Source organism: Erythrolamprus reginae, chromosome 1 (assembly GCF_031021105.1).
Source record: "Erythrolamprus reginae isolate rEryReg1 chromosome 1, rEryReg1.hap1, whole genome shotgun sequence".
Taxonomy (NCBI): domain Eukaryota; kingdom Metazoa; phylum Chordata; class Lepidosauria; order Squamata; family Dipsadidae; genus Erythrolamprus; species Erythrolamprus reginae.
The window spans coordinates 371,704,297-371,732,114 of NC_091950.1; the positions used below are offsets into that span (position 1 = coordinate 371,704,297).

The 27,818-nt window shown below is 38.7% G+C and overlaps 1 protein-coding gene across 4 annotated transcripts in view; it reads left to right on the forward strand.

The window, feature by feature from the left end:
- The window catches only part of PRKCE (protein kinase C epsilon), a 404,880-nt gene that overhangs the window by 209,130 nt on the left and 167,932 nt on the right, over positions 1–27,818 (forward strand). For 2 of the 4 annotated variants that reach the window (XM_070734570.1, XM_070734571.1), the window contains exon 1: positions 8,302–8,463. The exons of the other annotated variants lie outside the window; for them this stretch is intronic. In XM_070734570.1, the coding sequence (XP_070590671.1) occupies positions 8,403–8,463 (61 nt within the window). In that variant the 5' untranslated portion in view covers positions 8,302–8,402. Of the gene's footprint in view, positions 1–8,301; positions 8,464–27,818 lie in introns of those variants that run through there. 4 annotated transcript variants of the gene reach the window in all.

Here is a 27,818-nt window from a genome sequence, read left to right on the forward strand (position 1 = left end):
AGCTGCCCATAACAACCCAGAAAAGCAGGACAATAATGTAACAGTATAAAGAAGACTTGTAAAGTAAAGCCTAAGATAAACCAGAAGTTTTCAAGTTTTTATTTCAGAATAGAACCAATCATGATAGGTTACAGGCCTGTTCTTCAGAGGAGGCTGTTTACAGGTTTCCTGTTGACATCAGGAAGGTGAAATTCATATTGTTCTTAACAAATGCTGCTCAGTTGGTGGTAAGATTTCTCGAAGGATTGTTCTAACAGTGGAGAGATGGGGTGAGACAGATCATTAAAGTGCCCTGAGTTTTAGTCACTGAATGCACAGAAAGTGATAACCAGCATTTTGAATTGGGATCAGAAATGAGCCAGCAATTTGTGAAAGAGTTGTAGAAGGTGGATGTCTTATATTTGCAAACGCTAAAGAATTGAAGACATGGTCCTTGAAAATTCAGTAGAACACATTGGGGACATTATATTAAGAAGGGCTACCCTTTGAATATATAATGTTAGCGTCTCAAAAACGTCTTGAAGAACTAAAGGAAATTCCAGGAATATCTGTCTCCTTGATTGCCAAACATTATAAATTTGTTTTCTGCCAGTATTTGGTTTAACTAAACAGGACAGCCACCGAAGTTCAATTGCTAACTGATCCTATAGCCTTTCTCAACTCTTGAGGCCTAAATTAATGTTCTGTCGGGCTCTCTGGTAGAATCCTCCCAAAAATTCACAGGTACAAATTTCAGACACACACGTTTGAAAATTCAAAACAATGTTCTTTATAATGAAAATTCACTTAAACCAAGCCCTCTTTTGGTATAGCCGAGAGCACTTGTCTCCAAACAAACTGGTAATTTGTACAAGTCCCTTATCAGTTCTGTGATACTTAGCTTGCAGCTGTGAGGCAATTCACAGTCCTTCTTCTTCACAAACACTTTGCTCTGGTTTAGTTTCAAAGCGGGGGAAAATCAGCACACAAAAAGTCAGTAAAACAGTCACGAAACACAACGATCAGATAATCCTCCACAATGGCCAAACCTACAGGCTGCTATTTATAGCAGCCTCACTAATTACCACAGCCCCACCCAACCACAGGTGGCCTCATTTTCTTTGATAATAATCTCTCAGTTGTTGTTGCCTATGCATCGCTCTCTGCATGCGTGGCTGTATCATTAACTCTTGTTCTGAATCCAAGGAGGAGCTAGATAATTGATCTCCTTCTGAGCTGTCTGCCACACTCTCCTCCTCCCTGTCACTCATGTCTTCTTGGTCAGAGGGGCCTTCATCAGCAGATTCCTTGGGGCAGGAGCAGGGCCAGAGCTAACCACAACAATTAATATACAGTTACCCATGACAATAATGGGTCTTAAAAACCTCTATCATTAAAATAAGCATTTCTTGGCTCAGATCTAATGAAAAGTCTGGTTCAAATTCAGTATTTGTCATCACTTTGTCATGTTCTTTCTAAACTTCTTTCAGGAAGCAAATGAGTTTTTTTCTCCCTTAATTATTTAAGGATATATGTGCTCCTGGCTGGAATAACTAGGACAGTGATGACAAACCTTTTTCCCCTCAGGTGCCAAAAGAGTGTGCGCGCACACTATTGTGCATGCGTGAGTGCCCACACCCATAATTAAATTCCTGGGGAGGGTGAAAACAGCTTCCCCCCTGGAAGCTCTCTGGAGGCCGGAAATGGCCTCTTTCCCAACTTCTAGTGAGCCCAATAGGCTCATGTTTTGCCCTCCCCAGGCTCCAAAGGATTCCCTGGAGCCGGTGGAGGGTAAAAACATTCTCTCCCATCCCTCCTGGAGGTTCTCTGAAAGCCAAAAACACCCTCCCATAGCCTCTGTGCGAGCCAAAAATCTGCTGGCCAACACACAAAAACGTTGGAGCTTTGTTCATAAGCATTTGTTCCAATGAATGGAGTTTTGGCTACCTACTTTTCTGGAAAAATGCTCTTGCCTATAGCCAAGCAATTCCTCTTGTTTGAGAGACCATGGCCATTTTCTTCCTCTCTATGGTTGCTTGAAAAATTATATAATAGTTATCAACTTGCATCCTCTACTTCCTCTTTATCTATGTTTTTGAGAATCAGATACCTTTTCATTAAATGCTGGAAGATAAAGCCTCCTCTGCCATCAGGCATTGAGACATCTCCCCCGGGCCTATACAGTTTATGCATGGTTATGTTTGTGTGTATGTTTTTGCTTTTTAATAAGGGTTTTTTTAGTGACTTTTAAATTATTAGATTTGTTGTATATTATTTTATTGTTGTTGTGAGCCGCCCCGAGTCTACGGAGAGGGGTGGCATACAAATCTAATAAATAAATAGATAAATAGATAAATAGATAAATAGATAAGTAAGTAAGTAAGTAAGTAAGTTTGTTTGTTTGTTTGTTTGTTTGTTTGTTTGTTCATTCGTTCGTTCGTTCGTTCAATTTTTATGCCCCCCTTCTCCTTAGACTCCGAGCGGCTTGCAACATGTTAGCAATAGCACTTTTTAACAGAGCCAGCATATTGCCCCCACAATCTGGGTCCTCATTTTACCCACCTTGGAAGGATGGAAGGCTGAGTCAACCTTGAGCTGGTGATGAGATTTGAACTGCTGACCTACAGATCTACAGTCAGCTTCAGTGGCCTGCAGTACAGCACTCTACCTATTAGATTTGTCTTGTTGCATGTGCTTCATTGAAAGTACCAGTTTGGATTTCAGCACACAGGTGGGAAGGTTCAATAAAATATAATTCAGAGATGTAGGTGGGATAGTTATATGTCACCAGCATATAACTGAAACCTTAGAGTTTCCTTGCTTTCAAATCATGGCTTTAGTACAACTCTTTCATTTTAACCTGCACTCACTGAACCATTGCATAGGATCTCTACAGGCTGTCCAATATGCAGAAAGTATTACAATTGTGGTTTGCCATGTCAATTATTATGGAGGCCCTCTTAAGAATTTGCATTAATAGAAAGTCATTTAAAATGGATATTGTGCATTCCTAAGGTGTATTTCATTTACCCAAAGAACCTTCTGCCTACTCATTTTTCCCCACCATGCATTTCGCATAATTATTACATTCTGTGAAATGAATAAAAGTTTTCCCACTTCAGACAACACGCAGGTTACATCTAAGTATTGAACAACAGCCTAAAAATTCTGGCAGTGCCCCTTTTTGTACATAATGAAAACAGTAAACACCAAATGTGAAAGGCACATTGTAACTTTAGTACATAGAGCAAATTAAATGGATCTCACTTTCGATCCAATGTTTAAAATGGAGAAAGAAAACTTTTGGGTAATAAAGGTCAGTATTGCTAGGGTGATATTTTGCAATGAATATGTGTTTGAATTAGGGGAGAAATTCTAATTTTTTCCCTACCTAGTCTATAGGGGTGGCTTGGTGGCTTGATGGAGGTGGCAGTGGAAGTGATGTGCCGGTGCCTGGAGGCTGTTGGGGCCTGGATGGGTCCCACTCAAACTCAACCCAGACAAGACGGAGTGGCTGTGGGTCCTGCCTCCCAAGGACAATTCCATCTGTCCGTCCATTACCCAAGGGGGAGAATCATTGACCCCCTCAGAGAGGGTTCTCAACTTGGGCGTCCTCCTCGATCCACAGCTCACATTAGAGAAACACCTTTCAGCTGTGGCGAGGGGGGCGTTCGCCCAGGTTCGCCTAGTGCACCTGTTGCAACCCTATTTGGACCGGGAGTCACTACTCACAGTCACTCATGCCCTTATCACCTCAAGGCTCGACTACTGTAACGCTCTCTACATGGGGCTACCTTTGAAAAGTGTTTGGAAACTTCAGATCGTGCAGAATGCAGCTGCGAGAGCAATCATGGGCTTTCCCAAATATGCCCATGTTACTCCAACACTCCGCAGTCTGCATTGGTTGCCGATCAGTTTCCGGTCACAATTCAAAGTGTTGGTTATGACCTATAAAGCCCTTCATGGCACCGGGCCAGACTACCTCAGGGACCGCCTTCTGCTGCACGAATCCCAGTGACCAGTTAGGTCACACAGAGTCCCGTCAACCAAACAATGTCGCTTGGCGGGACCCAGAGGAAGAGCCTTCTCTGTGGCAGCCCCGACCCTCTGGAACCAACTCCCCCCAGAGATTAGAATTGCCCGCACCCTCCTTGCCTTTCGTAAGCTGCTTAAAACCCAACTCTGCCGCCAGGCATGGGGGAACTAAGATACACTTTCCCTCTAGGCCTTCACAATTTTATGTATGGTATGTTTGTATGTATGATTGGTTTTTATATAATGGGTTTTTAACTGTTTTTTAGTATTGGATTTTGTTGTACTGTTTTACTGCTGTTGTTAGCCGCCCCGAGTCTGCGGAGAGGGGCGGCATACAAATCCAATAAATAATAATAATAATAATAATAATAATAATAATAATAATAATAATAATACTGCAAAATCCCCATTCCCACCCTTCTCTGGGGCCATCCATGGGTGGTATTTGCAGGTTCTCCGAACTACTCAAAATTTCTGCTACTGGTTTTCCAGAACCTGCTAAACTTTCACCCCTGGTTTGAATACAATGCAGTTTTTTAAAAAACATTTTCAATATTTCAGCATGATGGCCTTCAACACACAAGAGCATGCCCATATATCTGTTCATATCAAGATGGCTATTGTTCATATAGTTTAGCAACTTGTATTTTCTCGAATTCTAGAAATATTCCCTATTAAACAGGAGGAACTGATCTATTTGTTGACATTCTAAAACACCCATTTTAGAAAATATATATTAAAAAGTCATTTTGTTCTGGGTAGTTTCAATTATTGTATTATTATTTTTTTTAAAAAAAAACTGTTATCATGCCTCTAATCTAAGCTTATGTGAGAATGGAAACTTGAAACTCTTCTTGTCACGGAATGCCCAAAAAATAAAGTGTTGCAGAATTTGTTTAAAAAGAAGTTGTCCTAGGTCAGTGATAGCGAACCTTTTTTTCCTCGGGTGCCGAAAGAGCATGTGCGTGCACTATCGCGCATACGTGAGTGCCTACACACATAATTCAATGCCTGAGGAGGATGAAAACAGCTTCCCCTGCCCCCCCACCCCAGAGGCTTTCTAGAGGCTGGAAACAGCCTGTTTCCCAACTTCTGGTGGGCCCAGTAGGCTCATGTTTTGCCTTCCCCAGGTTTCAAAGACTTTCCTGGAGCCAAAGAAAGGCAAAAACGCCCTCTCCCATCCCCCGGAGACTCTTTGGAAGCCAAAAATACCCTCCCAGAGCCTCTGTGCCTGCCATAAATCGGCTGGCTGGCACACACATGCATGTTGGAGCTGAGCTAAGGCAATGGCTTGAGTGCCATCAGATATGGCTCCGCGTGCCACCTGTGGGGCCCGTGCCATAGGTTCGCCATCACTGTCCTAGGTAATGCTTAGAAACTTTATCCCAGTACTGATTGATTTTCCCAGCACCTTATGGAAAAATGTTTCTGACTCATACTAAGAATGGGATTTTGGACCTTAGGTATGAAAAGCAGGGATACCACTGATTTAATTTAATTTAATTTGATTGACTTCCATGGTGCCCAATCCCATGGTACTCAAGGCAGCTTACACCAATATTTTTTTTTATGATTACTAGGATCATTTAAAAAAACAACACCCTATTTATTCAGGACATATAGCAGTGAGTGTTGAAAGAGGATGTGTGCATGCCATTGCGCATACGTGAGTGCCCACACCCGTAATTCAATGCCTGCCCACCGGAGGCCCTCTGGAGGCTAGAAATGGCCTGATTCCCAACATCTGGTGGGCCCAGTAGGCTCATGTTTCACCCTCCCCAGGCTCCAAAGGCTTCCCTGGAGCCGTGGAAGGGTAAAAATGCCCTCCCCCATTCCCCAGGGGCTCTCTGGAAGCCAAAACACCCTCCCAGAGCCTCGGTGTGAGTCAAAAATCAGCTGGCTGGCACATACATGCACATTGGGCTGAGCTAGGGCAATGGCTCGCATGCCAGCAGATATGGCTCCGCATGCCACCCGTGCCATAGGTTCACCATCACTGGCATATGGCCTTTCCAGTTCTCTGATTTAATAACAGGATATTTTAAAAACATACTTTTTAAATAAAACTGACAGTATCTCTTGCTTCATATTAGGCAGTCAATTATTGTGGTCAGAAGCCAGTGCTATTTACTGCCAGTAAATAAGATTATCTACTACACCCTAATGGCTGATAGTGAATAATACAATACTACTAGAGTTGGAAGGGACCTTGTCGGTCATCTAGTCCAACCTCCTCCTCTAATGGCAATGGTCCAATTATCACAATAATGGGAATGATCTAGACTAGAGCAGTGTTTCTTAAATTTGGCCACTGTAATATGTATGGACTTCAACTCAGAATTCCTCAGCCGGCATGGGGAATTCTGGGAGTTGAAGTCCTTGCACCTTAAAGCTATCAAGGTTAAGAAACATTGTTCTAGAAAGCTTATTGCAAAATTTCATTACAGACCATGGGGAACTAATTGAATTCTAGATACCTGTGTTAGCTGCTGCAGTTGCTAAGAGACTTTTTAAGGAAATATGTACTAAAGGGTAGAATAATAAATAACTAATCTAAATCTTCTTTTGTATGATTCCTATTCAAAGAGATTCAGTAAATGTTACCTACAGCCTGTGTGCCTTCTCTTTCAAACTGAGAAACCATCTGTTTCCCTTGCCTACAATTTCTAAGATTAAGGCACTGCTAATTGCTCCACCCCCATCCACCCTGCAAAGCCTGTTGAGATTGGCTGATATTGTACAGAATACAGGATGTTAACAGTAATTCTTTAATTTAAACAGGAATTGAAATGGAATGTTTTCTTTTTTCCTATTAATTTTCCTTTTTTGACACTTTTTACTTTATTTTCATCACTTGAATATATCTAGGCCCATGATGGCAAACCTATGGCATACAGTACTCTCTCTGATGGCACATCAGCTGTCACCCAAGTTCAGCTCCACTTCACATGGATGTGGCCTCCCGCCAGTCAGCTGGTCTTGGGATCATTGTTGTGCAGGAACGAGGGTGTGTGTGTGTGTGCGTGCATGTTTGTGTAGTATCGATTGTATTAAGGTAATGGGTTTTAGTTACAGTTTTTAATTATTAGATTTGTATCTGTACTGTTCCATTGTTGTTGTGAGCCACCCCGAGTCTTCAGAGAGGGGCGGCATACAAGTCAAATAAATTATTATTATTATTATTATTATTATTATTATTATTATTATTATTAATTAGATTTGTTTATTTATTAGATTTCTCCGTAGACTCGGGGCGGTTTACAGCAATGATAAAAACAATATATAATGACAAATCTAATAGTTAGAATCTAAAATAACAATATTACATTTAAAAAGTCTAAAAAAACAAGAAACCCCAATATATAAAAACATACATACAGTCATATCAAACACAAAAAACTACATAGGCAGGGGGAGATGTTTCAGTTCCTACACGCTTGACGACAGAGGGTTTTAAGGAGTTTACGAAAGGCAAGGAGGGTGAGGGCAGTTCTAATCTCTGGAGGGAGCTGATTCCAGAGGGTTGGAGCCGCCACAGAGAAGGCTCTTCCTCTGGGTCCTGCCAAACAACATTGTTTAGTTGACGGGGCCCGGAGGAGACCAACTCTGTGGGACCTAACCGGTTGCTGGGATTCGTGCGGCAGAAGGCGGTCTCGTAGATACCCTGGCATTGTTATTGTTGTAGTAGTAGTAGTAGTAGTAGTAGTAGTAGTAGTAGTAGTAGTAGTAATAATAATAATAATAATAATAATAACAACAACTATTATTATTATTATTATTATTATTATTATTATTATTATTAATGTGCAGGAGGTGGTTGCACATGTGCATGCACACATACAGAGATTTCACCATTAAATTAAATTAAAAAGTACTGTTTCTGTTAGGTCAGTGTTTCCCAACCTTGGCAACTTGAAGATATCTGGACTTCAACTCCCAGAATTCCCCAGCCAGCGAACGCTTCTGGGAGTTGAAGTCCAAATATCTTCAAGTTGCCAAGGTTGGGAAACACTGTGTTAGGTCATCCAAATTTTATTTCTACTTTATTTTCTGTAAGTTTCAATCTGAATCTGTTCTGCCTTCATGTATTTATTCATATAGTCATTTAGCCAGTATCTCTTGCAACCTTAATTAATCACAAATTTCTGGATCATAGATGAGATGTTAAGTCTCTCTGGGGATGGAGAGGAAAGAGTTAAAGCTTACTTCAGCTCAGGGGCTGGAGTCAAGGAAAGGCTTGAGTTCTTGCCAATAATAATTCAAATTGCCAACAAGCTCTGTTCAGCTGTAAGTAATGCAGAAAATAGCCAGCTTTATCTGGTTCAAATAAACGGATGCCGACCAAAAAATAAAAGAACCAACATTGGCTCCTCGAATGAAGTGAAATCATGAAATCAAGGAAATCTCCAGTCAACTTCGAACTAGCTAAGTCATCCAGGGACAGTACTTGTAAGTTCAGAGAGTTGTTAAAACTATATTTGGATGGGAACACTATTGCCCTAAAACAAAACTTATCTACTAAATAAACATATAGGAGAGAAAGACGGCACTCTTGTACTTTTTAACGGTTATGTAGATGGATAAAAGCTTTGTCATGTATAGCTTTTCCTGTTCCTTTTGGACAAATTGTTGATAATAAAACTTCATTGGCTGCTACTTTTCTCAGAACTGAAGACTTGCATAATAAGTAGGGGACAGGATTGAAATGTTTAACAGAAATAGTTGGAATAATTTAGGAGCAATAATTTTCTTATTCTAATGCAGCTACACTTGCATTTGGCTTCTTTTAATCATGGGTGAGTTTTTTGCTTTGGACAATTGTGTCATCATGAGTTTGTCTGTGCTCTTTGCTAATTCTAGTGGAGGAATAAATCTTGAGGTCCTCTAAGTATTTGGATAACAACTGTTGTTGGCTACTGAGAGTCAAAACAACTGGAAACACATTTCCTAGTTCGTCCTATTACTTGAGAAACAGGGTAAATCTCAAAAAAGAGATTATGGTCTGGCAGGGAACTGACATTGTTTGCAAAATTTGGAAAAAGTCGGTTCAGGCCTTCAGTTTTTTAAAATTGTTTTTATAATATTACAAAAATAAAACAGGTGAAACACAACAAAGATATTTATACTATAAAAATTACATATCGAATATTTAAAAATAAGTTTAAAAAAAGATGAAGTATATATTGTTAGGACAGCAAGTAGGTACAATTCTATATGTAACTATAGAATAGAATACTTTATTGGCCAAGTGTGATTGGACACACAAGGAATTTGTCTTTGGTGCATATGATCTCAGTGTACATAAAAGAAAAAAAGATACATTTGTCAAGAATCGTGTGGTACAACACTTAATGATTGCCATAGGGGTCAACTAAGCAATGCAAATATTATGTAAAGAAATACACTAATATAACTTTATAATTGAACATAATTAATTTTAAATACAGGCGCTCAGCTTAATAATGAAAAACAAGGCTCTGTGCAATAGGCCTTAGCAATATTGCAGCAAATCAGTCTGTCTGTATTTTGTGTTTTCTCTTGTATTTTCTCTTTGTGCCCCTTTATTACAGAACTAAATAAAAATGACCTTTCTTCTATGACTGTCAGGCCTATAATAGGAAACCAACAGCACCGGAAGACTAAAACTCTGGTGAGATAGGCTATATTAATAACATTTTCCAAGCCTGATTGTGCTTTTTCTCACTTTCTTCTTAAACTGAAATAGAGAGGAGTCAGCCTGAAACTCTCAATCCTGTCTCCCTTTCCAGACCTTAAGGAATGCAGTCCTTTATTGTTTACCCAATGGATTATGAATATTTACTACTTTTTGGATTTCCACAATTAGAATAGAATAGAATAGAATGTTATTGGCCAAATGTGATTGGACACACAAGGAATTTGTCTTTTAATGGTTAAGATCTCTTTGCAGCAGGAACCCCCTTTTTGGGGGAGGGGGGAACTGAGGCTGGCTTTTATTTTCTGTTTTGTGTATGGAGAACTATTAAATGCAGTGCAGTATTATGTGTTTAATGAGTAGTAGGACAGCCAGGGTGAGTTTGATGCCTTAAGAAGTTGCTGCTTTATACTGAACCAGGCATCGATTTGGCTAGCCGAGTATAGTCTGAAGTTCAACTTCAAGGGGGTGACTCAAAGAAAACAAAAAAAAAATGCCCTTGAATTGAGCTAAACTTCTGGTGATAGCATGGGCACAATCGTGTAGTTTTCTTGGAAGCAGCTTGTCAATTGTTTGCCAATGTCTTTTTATGGGAATCTAACAACCTAGTACGAATTATGTATGATCATCGCCATGTTTGGGCACAGAAGCCATTATGGATATGCAACACTCCTTCCTGCAATTGACATTTAATATTTTCAGTGATTAATCTGACTCGATTTCAAGGGTTTAAAATTAGTTGTGATTGTATCCATCTGTGAATGAAGGCTGTTTCTGACACTCAAGTTTCTCCACATTGATGTAGAAGAGCCTTTTCCATTGTAGTGTCCTCAATAATGTTTCCTGGAATTTTTAAAAAGTAGATCAAATTATTCCTAGCTTGATAGCATTACATCAAAATATATGTGCATCAATATATGGTTCCTTCCCCTCGCTAAATCATCTCATGACTTCTTTACACAATGATTCATTCTTTTCTAATACACACAACATTGATGAGGATGAGGACAATATCTTCCCAAATATCTAATAAAATATCAGAGGACCAAATAATAATTGATCAACTCTTTACTCTTTCAACAAACTAATTTTATTTGTCTGGTTAAAACCATTAATTAATTGAATTTTATTTTCCCACTTAGAGGCCCTGAAACAGGACAGTGGCTATTTTGTCATTAGATCTACTGCAATACTTGACATATGGATATACGTAGTCATTCTTCCAAATTAATGTACCTTTTACTTCATTTATTTCTCTCCATTGTGCAAAAGGTAACATTCAATTTTATGAATCCTCATCCTAATTGCTTCATTATCTGTTTTACTTTCCTGTTGTTAAAATGTAAATAAATTTGGACTGGCTTCACGGAACAAATAATCTTTTAAATTATTTATACATTAACATAATGTTCACACAGATGCAAAATATTGATTACCTGCATTATAATTAGACTCTTAAAAGATGGTTTTTAAAAGATAGAGGGATGGGTAACCTGCTGTCTATTTTGAGCTGCCCCTCCTTTTCCTGTATCCTTCTGATCAGTCTAATTAATGCACAGCAGAAAGTCGATGGCTGCCTTCCCCCTGCAATTAGTTCTATGAAATTATATGTGCTTTAAATGAATAACTTTTTATCTGCTCTATTTGTATGAAAGAAAGGGGAGGGAAAAACCCCACATCCTCCAGTAATCATCAGACTCAGGGATAGGCAAAATTGGCTCTTCTGTAACATGTGGACTTCAACTCCCAGAATTCCTGAGCTAGCATGATTGGTTCAGGAATCCTGGGAGTTGAAGTCCACAAGTCCTAGAAGAGCCAACTTTGCCTACTCCGGGAGTATATGAATATGTGTATGTATTTTTATGTATCTAGACCAGTGTTTCCCAACCTTGGCAACTTGAAGATATTTGGACTTCAACTCCCAGAATTCCCCAGCCAGCGAACGCTGGCTGGGGAATTCTGAGAGTTGAAGTCCAAATATCTTCAAGTTGCCAATGTTGGGAAACACTGATCTAGACCAATAGGTAAATAGGTTTTCCCCTTCCAATTATGTCCGGCTTTAGGGGATAGTACTCTTCCCCCTTTCTTAGCTGAGGGAGCCAGCATTATCTGAAGACACTTCTGTGGTCATGTAACAGCATGACTATACGCCAAGGCCAAGGTTGGGTTCTAATTTACCTCACCATCAGTTTTCTTCCTCCCGCCCTGTGTAGCTGCGCTGCATGGGCGCATATGCTCAGAAGCCAAACACAAGATGGTGGCGCCTACAATGCTGCTGAGAGAGCCGGTTTGGGAGTGTGAGCAGCGCATAATCGCTCCCGGTTCAGTGAGCAGGGGAAATTCCTGCTACCGGTTCTATAGAACCGGTCCGAACCAGAAGCAACCCACCTCTGGCCGAGGCCCACGGAATGCGGCTACCTTCTCTCCAAAGTGGCACCTACTTATCTATTCCCATTAGCATGCTTTTGAACTTTTAGGTGGGCAGGGGCTGGGGCGAGTAATGGAAGCTCACCCTGTCATGTAGCAATTGGGTCTCTAACCTGGGTTATGGACTTTACAGCCGACAACTCCAGCATCTTTTAACTGCTGAGCCATCATGTCTCTCTCACACCCTACAAATACAAATGCCTAAAAGCAGCTTTTCTTTTTTTGCTACCAGACAAGAAGAATAAATATGTTTTTCGGTTTCTTATTGATGCTGGATAATAAGCAACCAAAACGATTAGGGGACTAGAAACCAAGACTTATGAAGAGAGATTGCTGGAACTGGGCATGGATAGCCTAGAGAAAAGAAGGGCCAGGGGGGACAATGATAGTAGTCTACAGGTACTTGAGGGGTTGCCACAGAGAAGAGGGGGGTCATGCTGTTTTCTAAGGCACCAAAGGGCCAGATGAGGAACAATGGTTGGAAGCTGACCAAGGAGAGATTCAACCTAGAAATAAGGAAGAACTTCCTGACAGTCAGAGCAATCAACCAGTGGAATGGCCTGCCAGCGGAGGTTGTGAACTCCCCAACTTTGGACATTTTCAAGAGGAGATTGGACTGTCATTTGGCTGGGGTGCTGTACGTTTTCCTGCTTAAGCAGGGGGTTGGACTTGATGACCTGCAAGGTCCCTTTCAACTCTAATTTTAAAAAACTAGTTCCAAGATAAAATCATGTTGACATTATGTTATTTTTTCTAAGTAATCTTTTATTTATTTATTTGATTTGATTTCTATGCCACCCAATCCTGAAAGACTCAGGGCGACTTACAACAATATAAAATTACAAACAACAATAGAAATAAGTCAAGAAAAAATCTAATTACTAAAACCCTGGCTAAAACTCGTAGTCAGACAATGCAACAACATGCATACATACCATTCATAACAATCATATTCATACAGATAGTCAAGCTAGTTGTTGGTTTAGGATACTCATCTTTACCCTAAAATGGTGTTTGACAATGGCAAACTCAGCTTTGGATTAGAACACCAGATTTGTTGTTGCTGCTGCTACTGTTAAAAATCTATTATTCCACTTCAGAAACTGATCAGGCCAAAAAAAATCCTTCAAAAATTAGGATGCTATAATATAAAATGGCAGCTTTGTATATTCTAAAGGAATAGAGATGGATGGCAGTAGACTTTCAGTGGTAACAAGCATAAGACATGATAGGGTATGTTGGAAAGGTCATTCATTCCACAGGAAGGGCAGCTGGCCAAGAATGGCATTTGAGAGAGGGAGCTTCCGCAGGCAAAAAAATATTGCCTGGAATGTTCTTTTCAGGGTTTCCATCACCCATGTCCATCCTAAGATGCTAATTTCCAACTCCTTCCTGCTCCCCCCTCATATTAGACATCCAGTTTTCTGTGGTCTTATTCATAATTCAGTTTCTGTTCAATATGTCTAGATAGTTTATGTGGCTCCTTTAAAATGTGCAAATCTTAAAAGAATTCCTCTGAGGATGCTGTCCCCTTCTTGGTCTTACATTGACCTTCTTCTGTTTACTATTGTTTATTACTTTATTTTATTGATTGATTGATTTTGTCCAATATACAATGAGGGTTTTAGTGGGTATACACATAGTAAAATACATAATAAAGGTTATAGAGGATATACTCATAATAAAATATGTCTAAGAAAGAATAGAAAAGAAGATATAGGAATAAAACATATCAGTGAAAGAATAGAAGAAGAGATATAGGAATAGAAGAAAGGTATAGGAGATATAGCAGAGCAATAGGACAGGAGACGGAAGGCACTCTAGTGCACTTGTACTCACCCCTTACTGACCTCTTAGGAATCTGGATAGGTCAACCGTAGATAATCTAAGGGTAAAGTGTTGGGGGTTTGGGGATGACACTATGATGTCCGGTAATGAGTTCCACGCTTCGACAACTTGGTTACTGAAGTCATATTTTTTACAGTCAAGTTTGGAGCGGTTAATATTAAGTTTAAATCTGTTGTATGCTCTTGTGTTGTTGTGGTTGAAGCTGAAGTAGTCGCCGACAGGCAGGATGTTGCAGCATATGATCTTGTGGGCAATACTTAGATCATGTTTAAGGCATCTTAGTTCTAAGTTTTCTAGGGCCAGGATTGAAGTCTAGTCTCGTAGGGTATTTTGTTTCAAGTTGAGGAGTGAAGGGCTCTTCTGGAGAATTATCTTTGGACATTTTCAAGGGTGTTTATGTACGAGATGTGATATGAGTTCCAAACAGATGAGCTGTATTTAAGGATGGGTCTGGTGAAAGTTTTGTAAGCTCTGGTAAGTAGTGAGAGATTGCCAGAGCAGAAGCTACGTAGGATTAAATTTACAACTATTGAAGTCTTCTTGGCTATGTTGTTGCAGTGGGCTAGTAATAGATGTCAGCTGAAGTGAATTCTAGAAAGAATAGGGTAGAAACAGTGTTTTGCACTTTTCTGATAGTCCTCTCAAGGCCTGACTTCATAATATAAAATAATGGCATGCAATAAAAAAAGGGAGATAAGACAAAAATGGATATACAGTGGTATCTCTACCTACAAACACCCCTACTTATGAACTTTTCTAGATAAGAACCGGGTGTTGAAGATTTTTTTGCCTTTTCTCAAGAACCATTTTCCACTTACAAACCCGACCCTCCGAAACTGTAACCGGAAAAGGTAGGGAGAAGCCTCCTTGGGGCCTCTCTAGGAATCTCCTGGGAGGAAACAGGGCCAGAAAAGGTAGAGAGAAGCCTCTGTGGGGCCTCTCTAGGAATCTCCTGGGAGGAAACAGGGTCGGAAAAGGCGGGGAGAAGCCTCCGTGGGGTCTCTCTAGGAATCTCCTGGGAGGAAACAGGGCCTCCACCCTCCCTGTGGTTTCCCCAATTGCATGCATTATTTGCTTTTACATTGATTCCTATGGGAAAAATTGCTTCTTCTTACAAACTTTTCTACTTAAGAACCTGGTCACAGAACAAATCAAATTTTTAAGTAGAGGTACCACTCTATGTAGTTTTTTTTTAAGGCAGCCGTAATATACACATGACTACAGAGACTGAATATCATGAATTTTACATTTTATAGGAACACTATGTATTATCATAGTCTTGTGTCCCTTGCCCTTATGTTCTTGCTGCTTCTTCAAAGCTCCAGACACTTGTACATAGATAACTTTAACAAATGATCATGTGTGAGAGGGGCCTGAATGGCATAACAGAGGTTTCAGTTGTCAGCATGGGCATAATCAAGTCATGCATTCAAAGCAGAGCATCTATAAATTCACCAAGTGTTCATAGAAGTATTTAAATACCATTTTGCCATCTGAAGTATAATAATTTTGAGATAACTTTGAAAAGCTGGAAAGATTACTGAGTTATCAAGGTAAGTTCACAAGGTAAACATTCAAAACATTATGACATTGTGCTGAATATTTATAATTGTTACACTTTTACCGAGTTCCTTGATCAACTTTTAAGTTTGAGGGAAACTATTTATTTGTTTATTTGTTTTGTAAAGTACAAATTGGTGGTATACAAAGATATACAGTAATAATATTTATATACATGATACTAGTAAAAGAGAAACATTAGGACAGGGGACAGAAGGCACACCGGTGCACTTATGCACGCCCCTTACTGACCTGTTAAGAATTGGGAGATGTTAACAGTGGATATCTAAGAGTAAAGTTTTGGGAGTTAGGTGACGATACTACAGAGTCTGGTAATGAGTCCCATGCATCAACTACTTGGTTACTAAAATCGTATTTCCTGCAGTTGAGCTTAGAGCAGTTTATTTAAAGTTTGTATCTTTTGTGTGCTTGTGTGTTGTTGTGGTTGAAATTGAAGTAGTTATTGACAGGAAGGATATCGTAGCAGATTATTGTATGGGCTAAGCTTATGCCGTGTTTAAGGAGACATAGTTCTAAGCTTTCTAAACCTAGGATTGTATGTAAGTAGGGGATTCTGTTGCGAGTGGAGGAGTGGAGGGCTCTTCTAGTAAAGTATCTCTGGACATTTACTAGAGTGTTTATGTCTGAAATGCATGTCCAATCAAGAAAGGCAAATCTAAAAGAACTAAAGCAGTTTAGCAACCATCCCTTGTCCACTTTTCATATTAACCCTAACTCTAACAATATCACCAAAAGGCTTCTAGAGTTGTTAACCTGATCCTACGTAGCTTCTGCTCTGGCAATCTCACACTACTCACCAGAGCCTACAAAACTTTTGCCAGACCCATCCTTGAATACAGCTCATCTGTCTGGAACCCATACCACACCTTGGATATTAACACCCTCGAAAATGTCCAAAGATACTTCACCAGGAGAGCCATTCACTCCTCCACTCGAAACAGAATACCCTATGAAGGTAGACTAACTGTCCTGGGTCTAGAAAGCTTAGAACTATGACGCCTAAAACACGATCTAAGTATTGCCCAAAAGATCATATGCTGCAACGTTCTGCCTATCAATGACTACTTCAGCTTCAACTGCAACAACACAACAGCACCAACAGATTCAAACTTAATGTTAACCGCTCCAAACTAGACTGTAAAAAAATATGACTTTAGCAATCGAGTTGTCGAAGCGTGGAACTCTTTACCGGACTCAGTAGTGTCAACCCCTAAGCCGCAACATTTTTCCCTTAGACTATCCACGATTGACCTCTTCAGATTCCTAAGAGGTCAGTAAGGGGCGTACATAAGTGCACTAGCATGCCTTCTGTCCCCTGTTCAATTGTCTCTCCTTTATCTCATATATCTTTTCTTCCTTTCTTATAATATCTTCTCCTCTATTTTTATATCTTTTCTTATATCCTTTTTTCTTTTCAATATGTATTGTGTATTGGGCAAAATAAACAAACAAACAAACAAACAAATAAATAAATAAATATTAATTAAGGGTAAGAGTGGTTGTATTTTATTGTAGGATTGATTAACTGTCTTAATGGGTTAGCGACATTTAGAAAAAAAGAATCCTAGAACCAGGCACACTATTGCTCCAAGTAAGAAGAGAGCCGGGGTGGCGCAGCAGGTAGAGTGCTGTACTGCAGGCCACTGAAGCTGACTGTAGATCTGAAGGTCAGCGGTTCAAATCTCATCACCGGCTCAAGGTTGACTCAGCCTTCCATCCTTTCGAGGTGGGTAAAATGAGGACCCGGATTGTGGAGGCAATAGGCTGGCTCTGTTAAAAAGTGCTATTGCTAACATGTTGTAAGCTGCCCTGAGTCTAAGGAGAAGAGTGGCATAAAAATTGAATGAATGAATGAATAAAAAAATAAATAAGTTTCCAGACCTTTGTCACTGTAGGGTTTATTAGCCATGCTTACAATATAGGGGTGAGTGTGATTTTCACCCTTTGTTGCTGTTCTGGCAGGATCTTAAAGAGCTGGCAATAGGCAGTGGACTATTTGCCCCCGGCACGAAAATCTGGCTCTATCAGTGATGTCAGTGTGGTTTGCATCCCATGGGTTCCAACATAGATTAACTGAACCTGTTCTATGGGTTGCAAAGTATTCCATTTGGAATATATTCATAATTTTTCCTGACAGCAGAGAAGGAAGCTAATTCTGTCTTTTAGTAAAATACCGAAAAGAAAAGCCCGCAACCACAGTTTGCATTTGAAAATGCTGGGAGTGACTGCAATATCAGGGATAGCATCTTGAAAAAAGACGCCAGTGGAATGATTTTGATTCCCTGGTGATTGTTCACAAAGACAAAATGCTGCTTTCTTAATAATGCCAGCATAAATATCAAGGGCTTGATGGCATGGAGACTGGCAAGGGAAACTAAGCAGTTAATCCCATGGATCCGATGGCTGGGATTTTCAGAGTTAAGCCCTCAATGGCTTTTGATTTTCCCATTTCGCTCAGAATCCAGCTCCCTTTAAGTTCTTTTGAAACTACAAACTGATGTTTTGTCTCAAATCTGAGCCATTAAAATAGGCTGAAAAGAAATATAATAAGAACTGTGATAGATTTGTGTTTTAGGTTTTTGTCAGAACAATAAAGCAACAATGTGTAAGTCATCTACTGTAAATGATGTAGATTAGAAAAATGAAATGAGTGAAAACATGGTTTCTTAGGTTATATAGTTACATTGTGTTCCCTTGGAAAATAACTGCAAGATGTAATTGTTAAAGTTATATCCTGTCCTTTCCCCAAGAGTTCAGGGTGACTAAGTTAAATCTATCCCTTATCTATGGGGTAAATTGACTAGGGAATGATGACCCCCCCCCCCCAAAACCCTAATATGTTTCCATGGTTAATTGTGGACATAGATCTTTATACTTATAATCTAACATGCAGCATTATGTTTTGTGCTTTTAACAGACAGCCTTAACAGATCATTTAAGTCTGCAGAGAGGGGCGGCATACAAATCCAATAAATAATAATAATAATAAAAATAATAATAATAATAATTATTATTAGCTATTGATGTAAATTGACTCAAATGAGATAATTTCAGATTTAACTGGTATTTGTAGTTAACAAAAACCCTTCCCTTAAATAATAATAATAATAATAATAATAATAATAATAATAATAATTATTATTATTATTATTATTATTGTTATTATTTAAGGGAAGGGTTTTTGTTAACTACAAATACCAGTTAAATCTGAAATTATCTCATTTGAGTCAATTTACATCAATAGCTTCTATTTATACCATTTGCATAATATGATAGGTTTTACATATAATTTCTACATAATTATGCAAGTGATGTAAATGAGTATTACTGATGAAAATTAATACAAATGATTTAGTAGATGACTTTTTAATATAACTGTTAGATAGGGTGCATGGAAGAGGCAGACGCAAGTGGCTTTAAAACAACAGCTCTTTATTTGGCATTTACAATCCAGGAAAGGCTCTGTCTGAAAACCAGCCTAGACTGCCAGACAGTATAGCCAATCAGCAGTCAGTATTCTCTCTCCAGAATGGAGGACCTGACTGAAGCCTATATGCTTCAGTCTGAGAATGTAACAATATTTTTTTACGATTGATGTAACTATGCACATGACATAATCAGATGAAAATATCAAAGCATAATTGCACAAATAATATAAATGTGCAAAAATAAGTAATTTCAGTTATCTGGGCTGCTTTGGAATCAATGGTTTATATTGTTGGGGAGTAAAATCTGAAAAAAGTTCATTCTTTACATCCAATCTCTCCTGAACGGAGTAATGAAGAATTAGTCTCACTGTAAGAATATTCGGAAAAACTGAATTGAGACCATTCATTTGAAGACGATCATTTTATCTACTGTAAATCCTGTATAGCACATTGCATTGAAATATGCTTTAGAGCAGAATTTAGAGCAGCATTCATACCACTATTCTTAGAAGCAGCTGCATCAAAAGTACATAGCTACTTTAAAAAGTAGCAGACAGATACTGTATCCATCCCCCCCCTTAGCCAAATGAACTTTTTGATTTTGCTGATAATGAAAAGGAAGAGATACTAGTATAGATCTATTTTGAACTTTTTTGCTCTCTGCGGGGTCTGCCTTGCAAGGCAGTAGCTTTAGCCTCTAGACCAGTGTTTCCCAACCTTGGCAACTTGAAGATATCTGGACTTCAACTCCCAGAATTCCCCAGCCAGCATTCGCTGGCTGGGGAATTCTGGGAGTTGAAGTCCAAATATCTTCAATTTGCCAAGGTTCAGAAACACTGCTCTAGACCACAGGATCTCCTCCGCTTAGCTTTGTACCAGGGAAGAGCCATCTGTTTCTTTTTTCTGTAGAATCCCCCTGGTACAGTATACCCAAATATGGGAGGGAGCACACAGCTTCCTTTTCGACTATTGGCCCCTCTGATAGGGGGTGATAGGCAAAAGGGAAGTTCTGTGCTCCCTCCCATATTTGCGTATACCAGGGGGATTCGACAGAATATACAGTAGAGTCCGGGTATCCGTCCTTCTATAATCTGACATTACGGATTATCCAACATCATGGCTGCTTGGGGGCATGGCTGTAGGCATTTCCGCGCACCTCCAGACACCCCCCAAACATGACAGCCATGATGGGGAAGCAAACTGGGAGGAGGGAAGCAGGCAAGCAAGCGAGAGAGCCGAGGAGGGAAGCAGTTGAGCGAGTGAGACAGCTGAGGAGCGAAGCGGGCAGGCGAGCCATATACAGTAGAGTCTGGATTATCTGACATTTTCGGCTATCTGACTATCAGCCCACCCATTTATGTCGGATAACTGAGACTCTACTGTATATATGGGGAGATACTCTCATTGAAAGTAAACATATTGACTTCAGTGGGATGTGTTATTAAATAAGATCACATAGCGTTTGTTAATGACCAAGGACATGTTCAAGTTCAAAACTTCTCTAGGTTTCTGAATCCAGAAGCAAGCAAGTTGGATGTTATAATCATCCAGTGACCACTGGGCATCTTCATTCAGGCCCTAAGATCAGGAGTAATAAGGCCAAAGTTATTGTGATAGCATCCTGTTGTCTGCAAAACTAGTTTTCCCCAATAAGTGGAAGTGAACTACTGAGATTTTCTTATATTTATTCATTGTCACCTAAAGTGGTTTCCTGAGTTCTAATACCTAACTTTATTTTATTATTTATTTTCTAAGGTAGTCTTTCAATATTTATTTTCAGTTAAATGGTGCTAAATTCTCCCAGTTTAGTCTGGGAATAAGGACACCACCTCCCTGGAGAATTCATTAAAGTTATATTCTATTTATTATCTTTGAGAAGAGGTTCTGCCCTTTAGTGGAGAATGCCCTCTGGGCGATTCAGAAAATAGAAATTCATATTTCCTCTTTGCATCCACAATCTCAAGATTTATTATTTTCTTGAGCAATGGTTAGGAACCTAGACAAAGAGGTTAGGAGACCAGCCTACAGTAGCTATCCCTGATAAAGTTCCAGAATATGCAATTTCAGGCTCCAAATTATAAATGCATTTTTCTTTATGACTTTTATATATTATAAACAATTATAAAAGGAAGTAAAATATATCTTGCTTTTAGAAGCTGCCACAAAGTTGCAAATGCAGTCAGTATTATTTTATTAAATAATTTACCATATTTCTTTCTGTTAAAGAGGGTTTCAGCCCTTCTACCATCATAACCTTCAGCCTAGTTGGTCCATATCTGAATAGGCATGCTATGTACACAATTGTACTAGTATAATTGCAGAGATAAAATGAAGTATTTAATCACAGAAGAATCTCAATGGATTTAGTAATCCATTCCCAGGATGATTTCTCACTCCTGAATATATTCAGAGAAATTGCTTGTTCTACTGATACACTTTTTTTATTTCTAAGCAAGCTTGCCAAAGAAAGCAATTCCTGGTTTATTTTGGATTCTTCTTTAACTATGGTCCCACCAAAACTAGAATGTGGCCTTTGAAGCCTTTCCCAAAAAGTGGGCTGTAAAAACGTATGTAAACATAATGATGTAAACAAAGAAATTATGTAAATGTCTTGCACTATTAAACCTATATGGTGATTGTTCTGAGAAGCAAATTATATGCAGGTGGGGAAACCTGGAAGACTAAAAGCAAAACAAACAAACCAAGAAACAAGCAAACAAACCACATTGTGCTAGGCAAAGTAAATGGAAAGAGCCAGGTTTCTGAAATATTGGCAGATATGACATTGTGCAAGTAATTTTGACAACAGTGTACAGTTTTCACTGGTATATGGAACGGTTATTTATTTCGTACCTTGTTTTATTGTACGTGGTATATGAAGGGAGAGAGGGCCAAGGAATCACTCTTAAGCCAGGTTTCTGGGTAAGCAAAGCTGCAATATTTCCTTCTGGTTGTTTAAAAAAAATGCTTGATGATTGTGGCAATTAGCTAGACGTTTTCAGGTCATTCAGGGAAGTTTATTTTAGAGGATGATACTGTATATGTTTTACAGGTTTTTTCACATCGGCATTTTCAGCAGGTTCCAAATGTGTTGTTTAAAATCAAACTATCCAGAGGGCACTTTAGTGTTGCCATCATAAAGAGGTGTATTTAGGACAGATATTTCAATCTTCTTTTTAAATTCATTTTGGAAGCTGAGGCTCAAGGCTGATGCACTCAGACCGTAAAATCATGGGTTGTTGTTTTTTTTTTTTAGGTCACAATATTTTTATTTTTAAAAAAATATTTTTTATTGAAATATAAACGTTAAAAAAGAACAATACATAAAAAATATACATCAATATAACATACAAACAAATATTAACACAGACACATCTACAACACAAACAAAAAGGGGTGTTTCAGGCCATTAACACATTCTCTCTAAAAGAGAATTTTCTTACGGCAATCATAGTCGTTATAAAAAAAATTGTTCTGGTTATTAATTTTATATACACATTTGTTCTGCTTTTTACTGCCTTATTTTAATCAATATTATGATATTTCAATCAATTCAAATCATCTATTTCAATATATTCCAATCAACAAGTTATTATTTTAATAATATTATTTTTCTTACTTTTATAACTAATGGATTATTTTACTGTGGTTTTATTTTTCTTTCCTTATTTCTAACCATTCATAAAATGAATTCCAAGTTTTATAATATCCTGAGTCTTTTTTGTTATTTAGTTTTAATGTCAACATATCTGCTTCTGCACAATCTACGATTTTCTTAATCAATATTTGTTAATCTGGTAGTTTATTTTGTTTCCAATTTTGTGCTATTATCACTCTAGCTGCAGTTTATACATGCAGAATTAAATAATAATGTTTTCGTTCCATTTTTAATCTATTATTCCAAATAAGAATGTTTCTGGGTTTTTTGTTTATTTTCAATTTAGTCATTTCCATTAGCCAATTTTGTATTTTATTCCAGAATTTTTAATATATGGACATGTACAGCATATATGGAAATAGGTTCCTGGTTTTTCTTTGCATCTCCAGCAGTGTGGTTTAAGTTTAGGGTACATTTGAGGTCACAATATTTTTAAGGAAATAGCATATTTTTATCAATTGAAGAAAAGAGAAGAGGACAACCAGCAACAAAGTGGATGGATTCAGTTACAGTGGAGATGGCACTCTTGGAAGACCTAGAACACCATGTGGAGATAGAGAGAGCATGTGGAAAAGCTCTGTCTTTGTGATTGCTATGAGTCAACGCTGACGTGATGGCACATTCAGTCATTTCTTATACTTGATGTGGAGCATACTGAAAAAAAATAGTCACTTTAATTTAACCAAGCCAAATGTGGTTATGTTCAGAATCTTTTCCCCATGTCTGGTTTATAGAAAATGATACTACTTTCAGGTGTTTTCATAGTCATCTGAAGCATTAGAGAGAAGCAAATGGTTGTTCTTCTTCAATCACTGTGCCCACTAGGCTCTCCTATTTTATTTTATTTTAATTTATTTTATTTATTCATTTGTCCAATACACAAATACATATGGAAGAGAATAGACATGAAGTAATATATATAAAGATAATATGTAAAAATAGAGGAGAAGATATATGAAAGGAAGAAAATATATAAGATATATGAGATAAAGGAAAGACAATTGGACAGGGGACGAAAGGCACACTAGTGCACTTATGTAGGCCCCTTACTGACCTCTTAGGAACCTGGAGAGGTCAATCGTGGATAGTCTAAGGGAGAAATGTTGGGGGTTAGGGGTTGACACTATTGAGTCCGGTACTGAGTTCCACGCTTCGACAACTTGATTGTTAAAGTCATATTTTTTACAGTCAAGTTTGGAGCGGTTAATATTAAGTTTGAATCTCTTGCGTGCTCTTGTGTTATTGCGGTTGAAGCTGAAGTAGTCATTGACCAGTAGGATGTTGCAGCATATGATCTTGTGTTTTAGGCGCCGTAGTTCTAAGCTTTTTAGACCCAGGATTGTTAGTCTATTTTCGTAGGATATTCTGTTTTGAGTGGAGGAGTGAAGGGCTCTTCTGGTGAAATATCTTTGGACGTTTTCAAGGGTGTTGATGTATAAGATGTGGTATGGGTTCCAGACAGATGAGCTGTATTCAAGGATGGGTCTGGCAAAAGTTTTGTAGGCTCTTGTGAGTAGTGGGAGATTGCCGGAGCAGAAGCTACGTAGGTTCAGAGCTTGGCCAAATTCATGTTCATTGTATCAAAACTAACCACCTCATCCTCTGCTGTCTCCTTCTCCCTTTGCCTTCAGTCTTTCACATCCTCGGGGTCTTTTCCAATGAGTCCTCTCTTCTCGTTACATGGCCAAAGTACTTAAGCTTCAGCTTTAGCATTTATCTTTCCCCAAAAGAATCAAGGTTGATTTCCTTTGGGATTGACTGATTTCATCTCCTTGCAGTCCGAGAGACAAGACACAAAATTTGATTCCACGTCACCCAAAAAACTTCACTCTTGCTATGTTGAGATCTTGCTCATCCTAAGAAACAGGCATTGAGGGGGGGTTTTCCGCCCTCCCAACCAAAAAATAAGGTATTTTGCAAAGTGATGGCAATGATTGGGTTGCCATCCTTGGGGATGTTTCCCTTCTGCTGAAGTTATCTGAAGAGCAGAAGGCTAATTACATGTTTGCTTGAACGATACCTCTTTATTTTATGTATTAAATGATTGCATGTTTTCTGTAAAAGAGAGGATACGCTTCTTTTCCCCATCGTTCTGTTTTAAAGAACTGAAAACAGGTATAGAAACAGGAGTATCTTTCAACTAGTAGTTTGAGGAAAGGAGATGGGGGTTGGGGAGATCAATGTTTGATGCTGTGTGTTCCATTGCATTTCCATAGCAAAGAGAATATGTTTTTAACACTTTACGAGTGCAATGACATTTACATTTCTTACATAAGAAATCAGTGAAACCAGCTGATGACATTGTTTTACAATGATAATCATTAATAATTAGGAGTTAATATTAACTCCTTTGCCTGATCCTCTATGGCAATTTTCAGTGGTTGTTGGTTTTATTTATTTATTTTATTTATTTATTTATTTATTTATTTATTTATTTATTTATTTATTTATTTATTATTTGGATTTGTATGCCGCCCCTCTCCGAAAACTCGGGGCGGCTCACAACAAGTGAAAAGACAATCCAATACATTAATCCAATTAATTAAAATATTATAAATTTAAGAAAAACCCCTATACTAACATACACACACACAAGCATACCATATATAAATTCAACGTGCCCAGGGGAAGATGTTTAGTTTTCCCATGCCTGACGGCAAAGGTGGGTTTTGAGGAGTTTACGGAAGGCAGGAAGAGTAGGGGCAGTTCTGATCTCTGGGGGGAGTTGGTTCCAGAGAGTCGGTGCCGCCACAGAGAAGGCTCTCCCCCTGGGGCCCGCCAACCTGCATTGTTTAGTTGACGGGACCTGGAGGAGGCCCACTCTGTGGGACCTAATCGGTCGCTGGGATTCGTGCGGCAGAAGGCAGTCTCGGAGATATTCTGGTCCAGTGCCATGAAGGGCTTTAAAGGTCATAACCAACACTTTGAATTGTGACCGGAAACTGATCGGCAGCCAATGCAGGCTGCGGAGTGATGGTGAAACATGGGCATACCTGGGTAAGCCCATGACTGCTCTCGCAGCTGCATTCTGCACGATCTGAAGTTTCCGAACACTTTTCAAAGGTAGCCCCATGTAGAGAGCATTACAGTAGTCGAACCTCGAGGTGATGAGGGCATGAGTGACTGTGAGCAATGAGTCCCGGTCCAGGTAGGGCCGCAACTGGTGCACCAGGCGAACCTGGGCAAACGCCCCCCTCGCCACAGCTGAAAGATGGTTCTCTAATGTGAGCTGTGGATCGAGGAGGATGCCCAAGTTGTTTTAGTGCCATATGAGAAGCAATTACTTTGGTGTTACTGGATAAGCCTAGCATTAGATGACTAGTCAAAGAACATTAAATTTGCGAATACAAATTTGGATACAATTATCGTTTTCTGAGTCCATTTTCTCTTGGTTGGTTTGAGGTAAGACAGATGGTAAGCTCCAGAGTGCTGTATGTCACTCATTCTTAGTCTATTATTACATAGTATCAGATTTCTGTATTTAAGTTTTCGGAGAAGGGCAGAATACAAATCTAATAAATAAAATAAAATAAAATAAAATAAAATAAATAAAATAAAATAAAATAAAATAAAATGAGAATTGATCTTTCATCAAAATGAAGGAATGCAATTTGTGAAGTCATAAGGTTAGCTTTATCTTCTTAATACTTGGTATGCTATCATACTGCAAGTACACATTGAATACATTTTGTATTGGAACACACATTTTGCTATTTGTTCACTTTGCCTTCTTACGCAAATGATAATGGAGAGCTAATTCCCAATCTAAAAACTTGATGGTATTTTCTTAGCATGCTATGTGAAGTGAGACTTCTCATTAAGTGGTAATTTGTTTGCTATTGGGGTGAAGAAGGCAAAGTATGCTATATGAATACAAGAAGTTTCTGATCAGGCTCACACTAATATAGTGTGTGAGCCAATGTTCTTGGAATTAGATTAGGGCAGGGATAGGCAAAGTTGGCTCTTCTATGACTTGTGGACTTCAACTCCCAGAATTCCTGAGCCAATTATGCTAACTCAGGAATTCTGGGAGTTGAAGTCCACATATCATAGAAGAGCCAACTTTGCCTACCCCTGGATTAGGGAGAATCAGACTCCATTCCCAGTTTACTCTATGAATAATGTTTCATTTTGACTTACCATCTCAAGACCATTTTTATATATAACTAAAATGTATGTTGAATTGAGTGCATTGTATGAAAGATAAATTATAGAAGTAGAGTGGCAGTAATAGTATCTTCTGAACGTAGTCTTCCTTGTTTTCTTGACTAGGAGCAGTCTTTTCATATCTTTACTTGTAAGAAGGACTCTTTCATAGAAACAGGGCACATGTCCAAAGAAAAGTTTATTTATTTATTTATTTTATTTATTTATTTTGTCCAATACACAATGAGGGTTTTAGTGGGTATATATCTATATACACATAGTAAAATACATGATGAAGGTTATAGAGGAGATACTCATAGTAAAATATATCTAAGAAATAATAGAAAAGATGATATAGTAATAGAACATATCAATGAAAGAATAGAAGAAGAGATATAGGAATAGAAGAAAGGTATAGTAGATATAGGAGAGCAATAGGACAGGGGATGGAAGGCACTCTAGTGCACTTGTACTCGCCCCTTACTGACCTCTTAGGAATCTGGAATAGGTCAACCATAGATCTGAAGATGGGCTCCAGTTTTTTAAGATCAAATGCTCGGAAGATGAAAACTCTTGTCCTGGTGACCGACCCAGATTAGATCTTGCAACATTATCCTGGCACACATATATTCATCTTCATTCAAAAGGGCCCATGCTTTATGGTTAGAAGGTCATAGATTCAATCTTGGCATTTCCAGTCCAAAGAAGTAAAATTTAAACCTCATACCCAATTACAGGAAATAAGAGCAGATTACATGAGCTGATACGCTGACCTCATTAAAGCAACTTTCTATGTTTCTTTTTTTGCATATTGAAGGATTAATCTTCAGAGTAGAATTGTAGAGGTCACAATGAATTTGATGTAATGAATACATCAAAAGTAGCAGCAGTCAACTCTCTCTCTCTCCCTCCCTCTCCCTCCTTCTCTCTCTCTCTCTCTCTCTCATAGCTTTTGAGGAATCCTTAGGGAATTTGTGATTCATTTAGATATAGTAAGATGGCTGGGAAGCAGCTTTTGTAATCAAATTAGAGCACCAGGAGA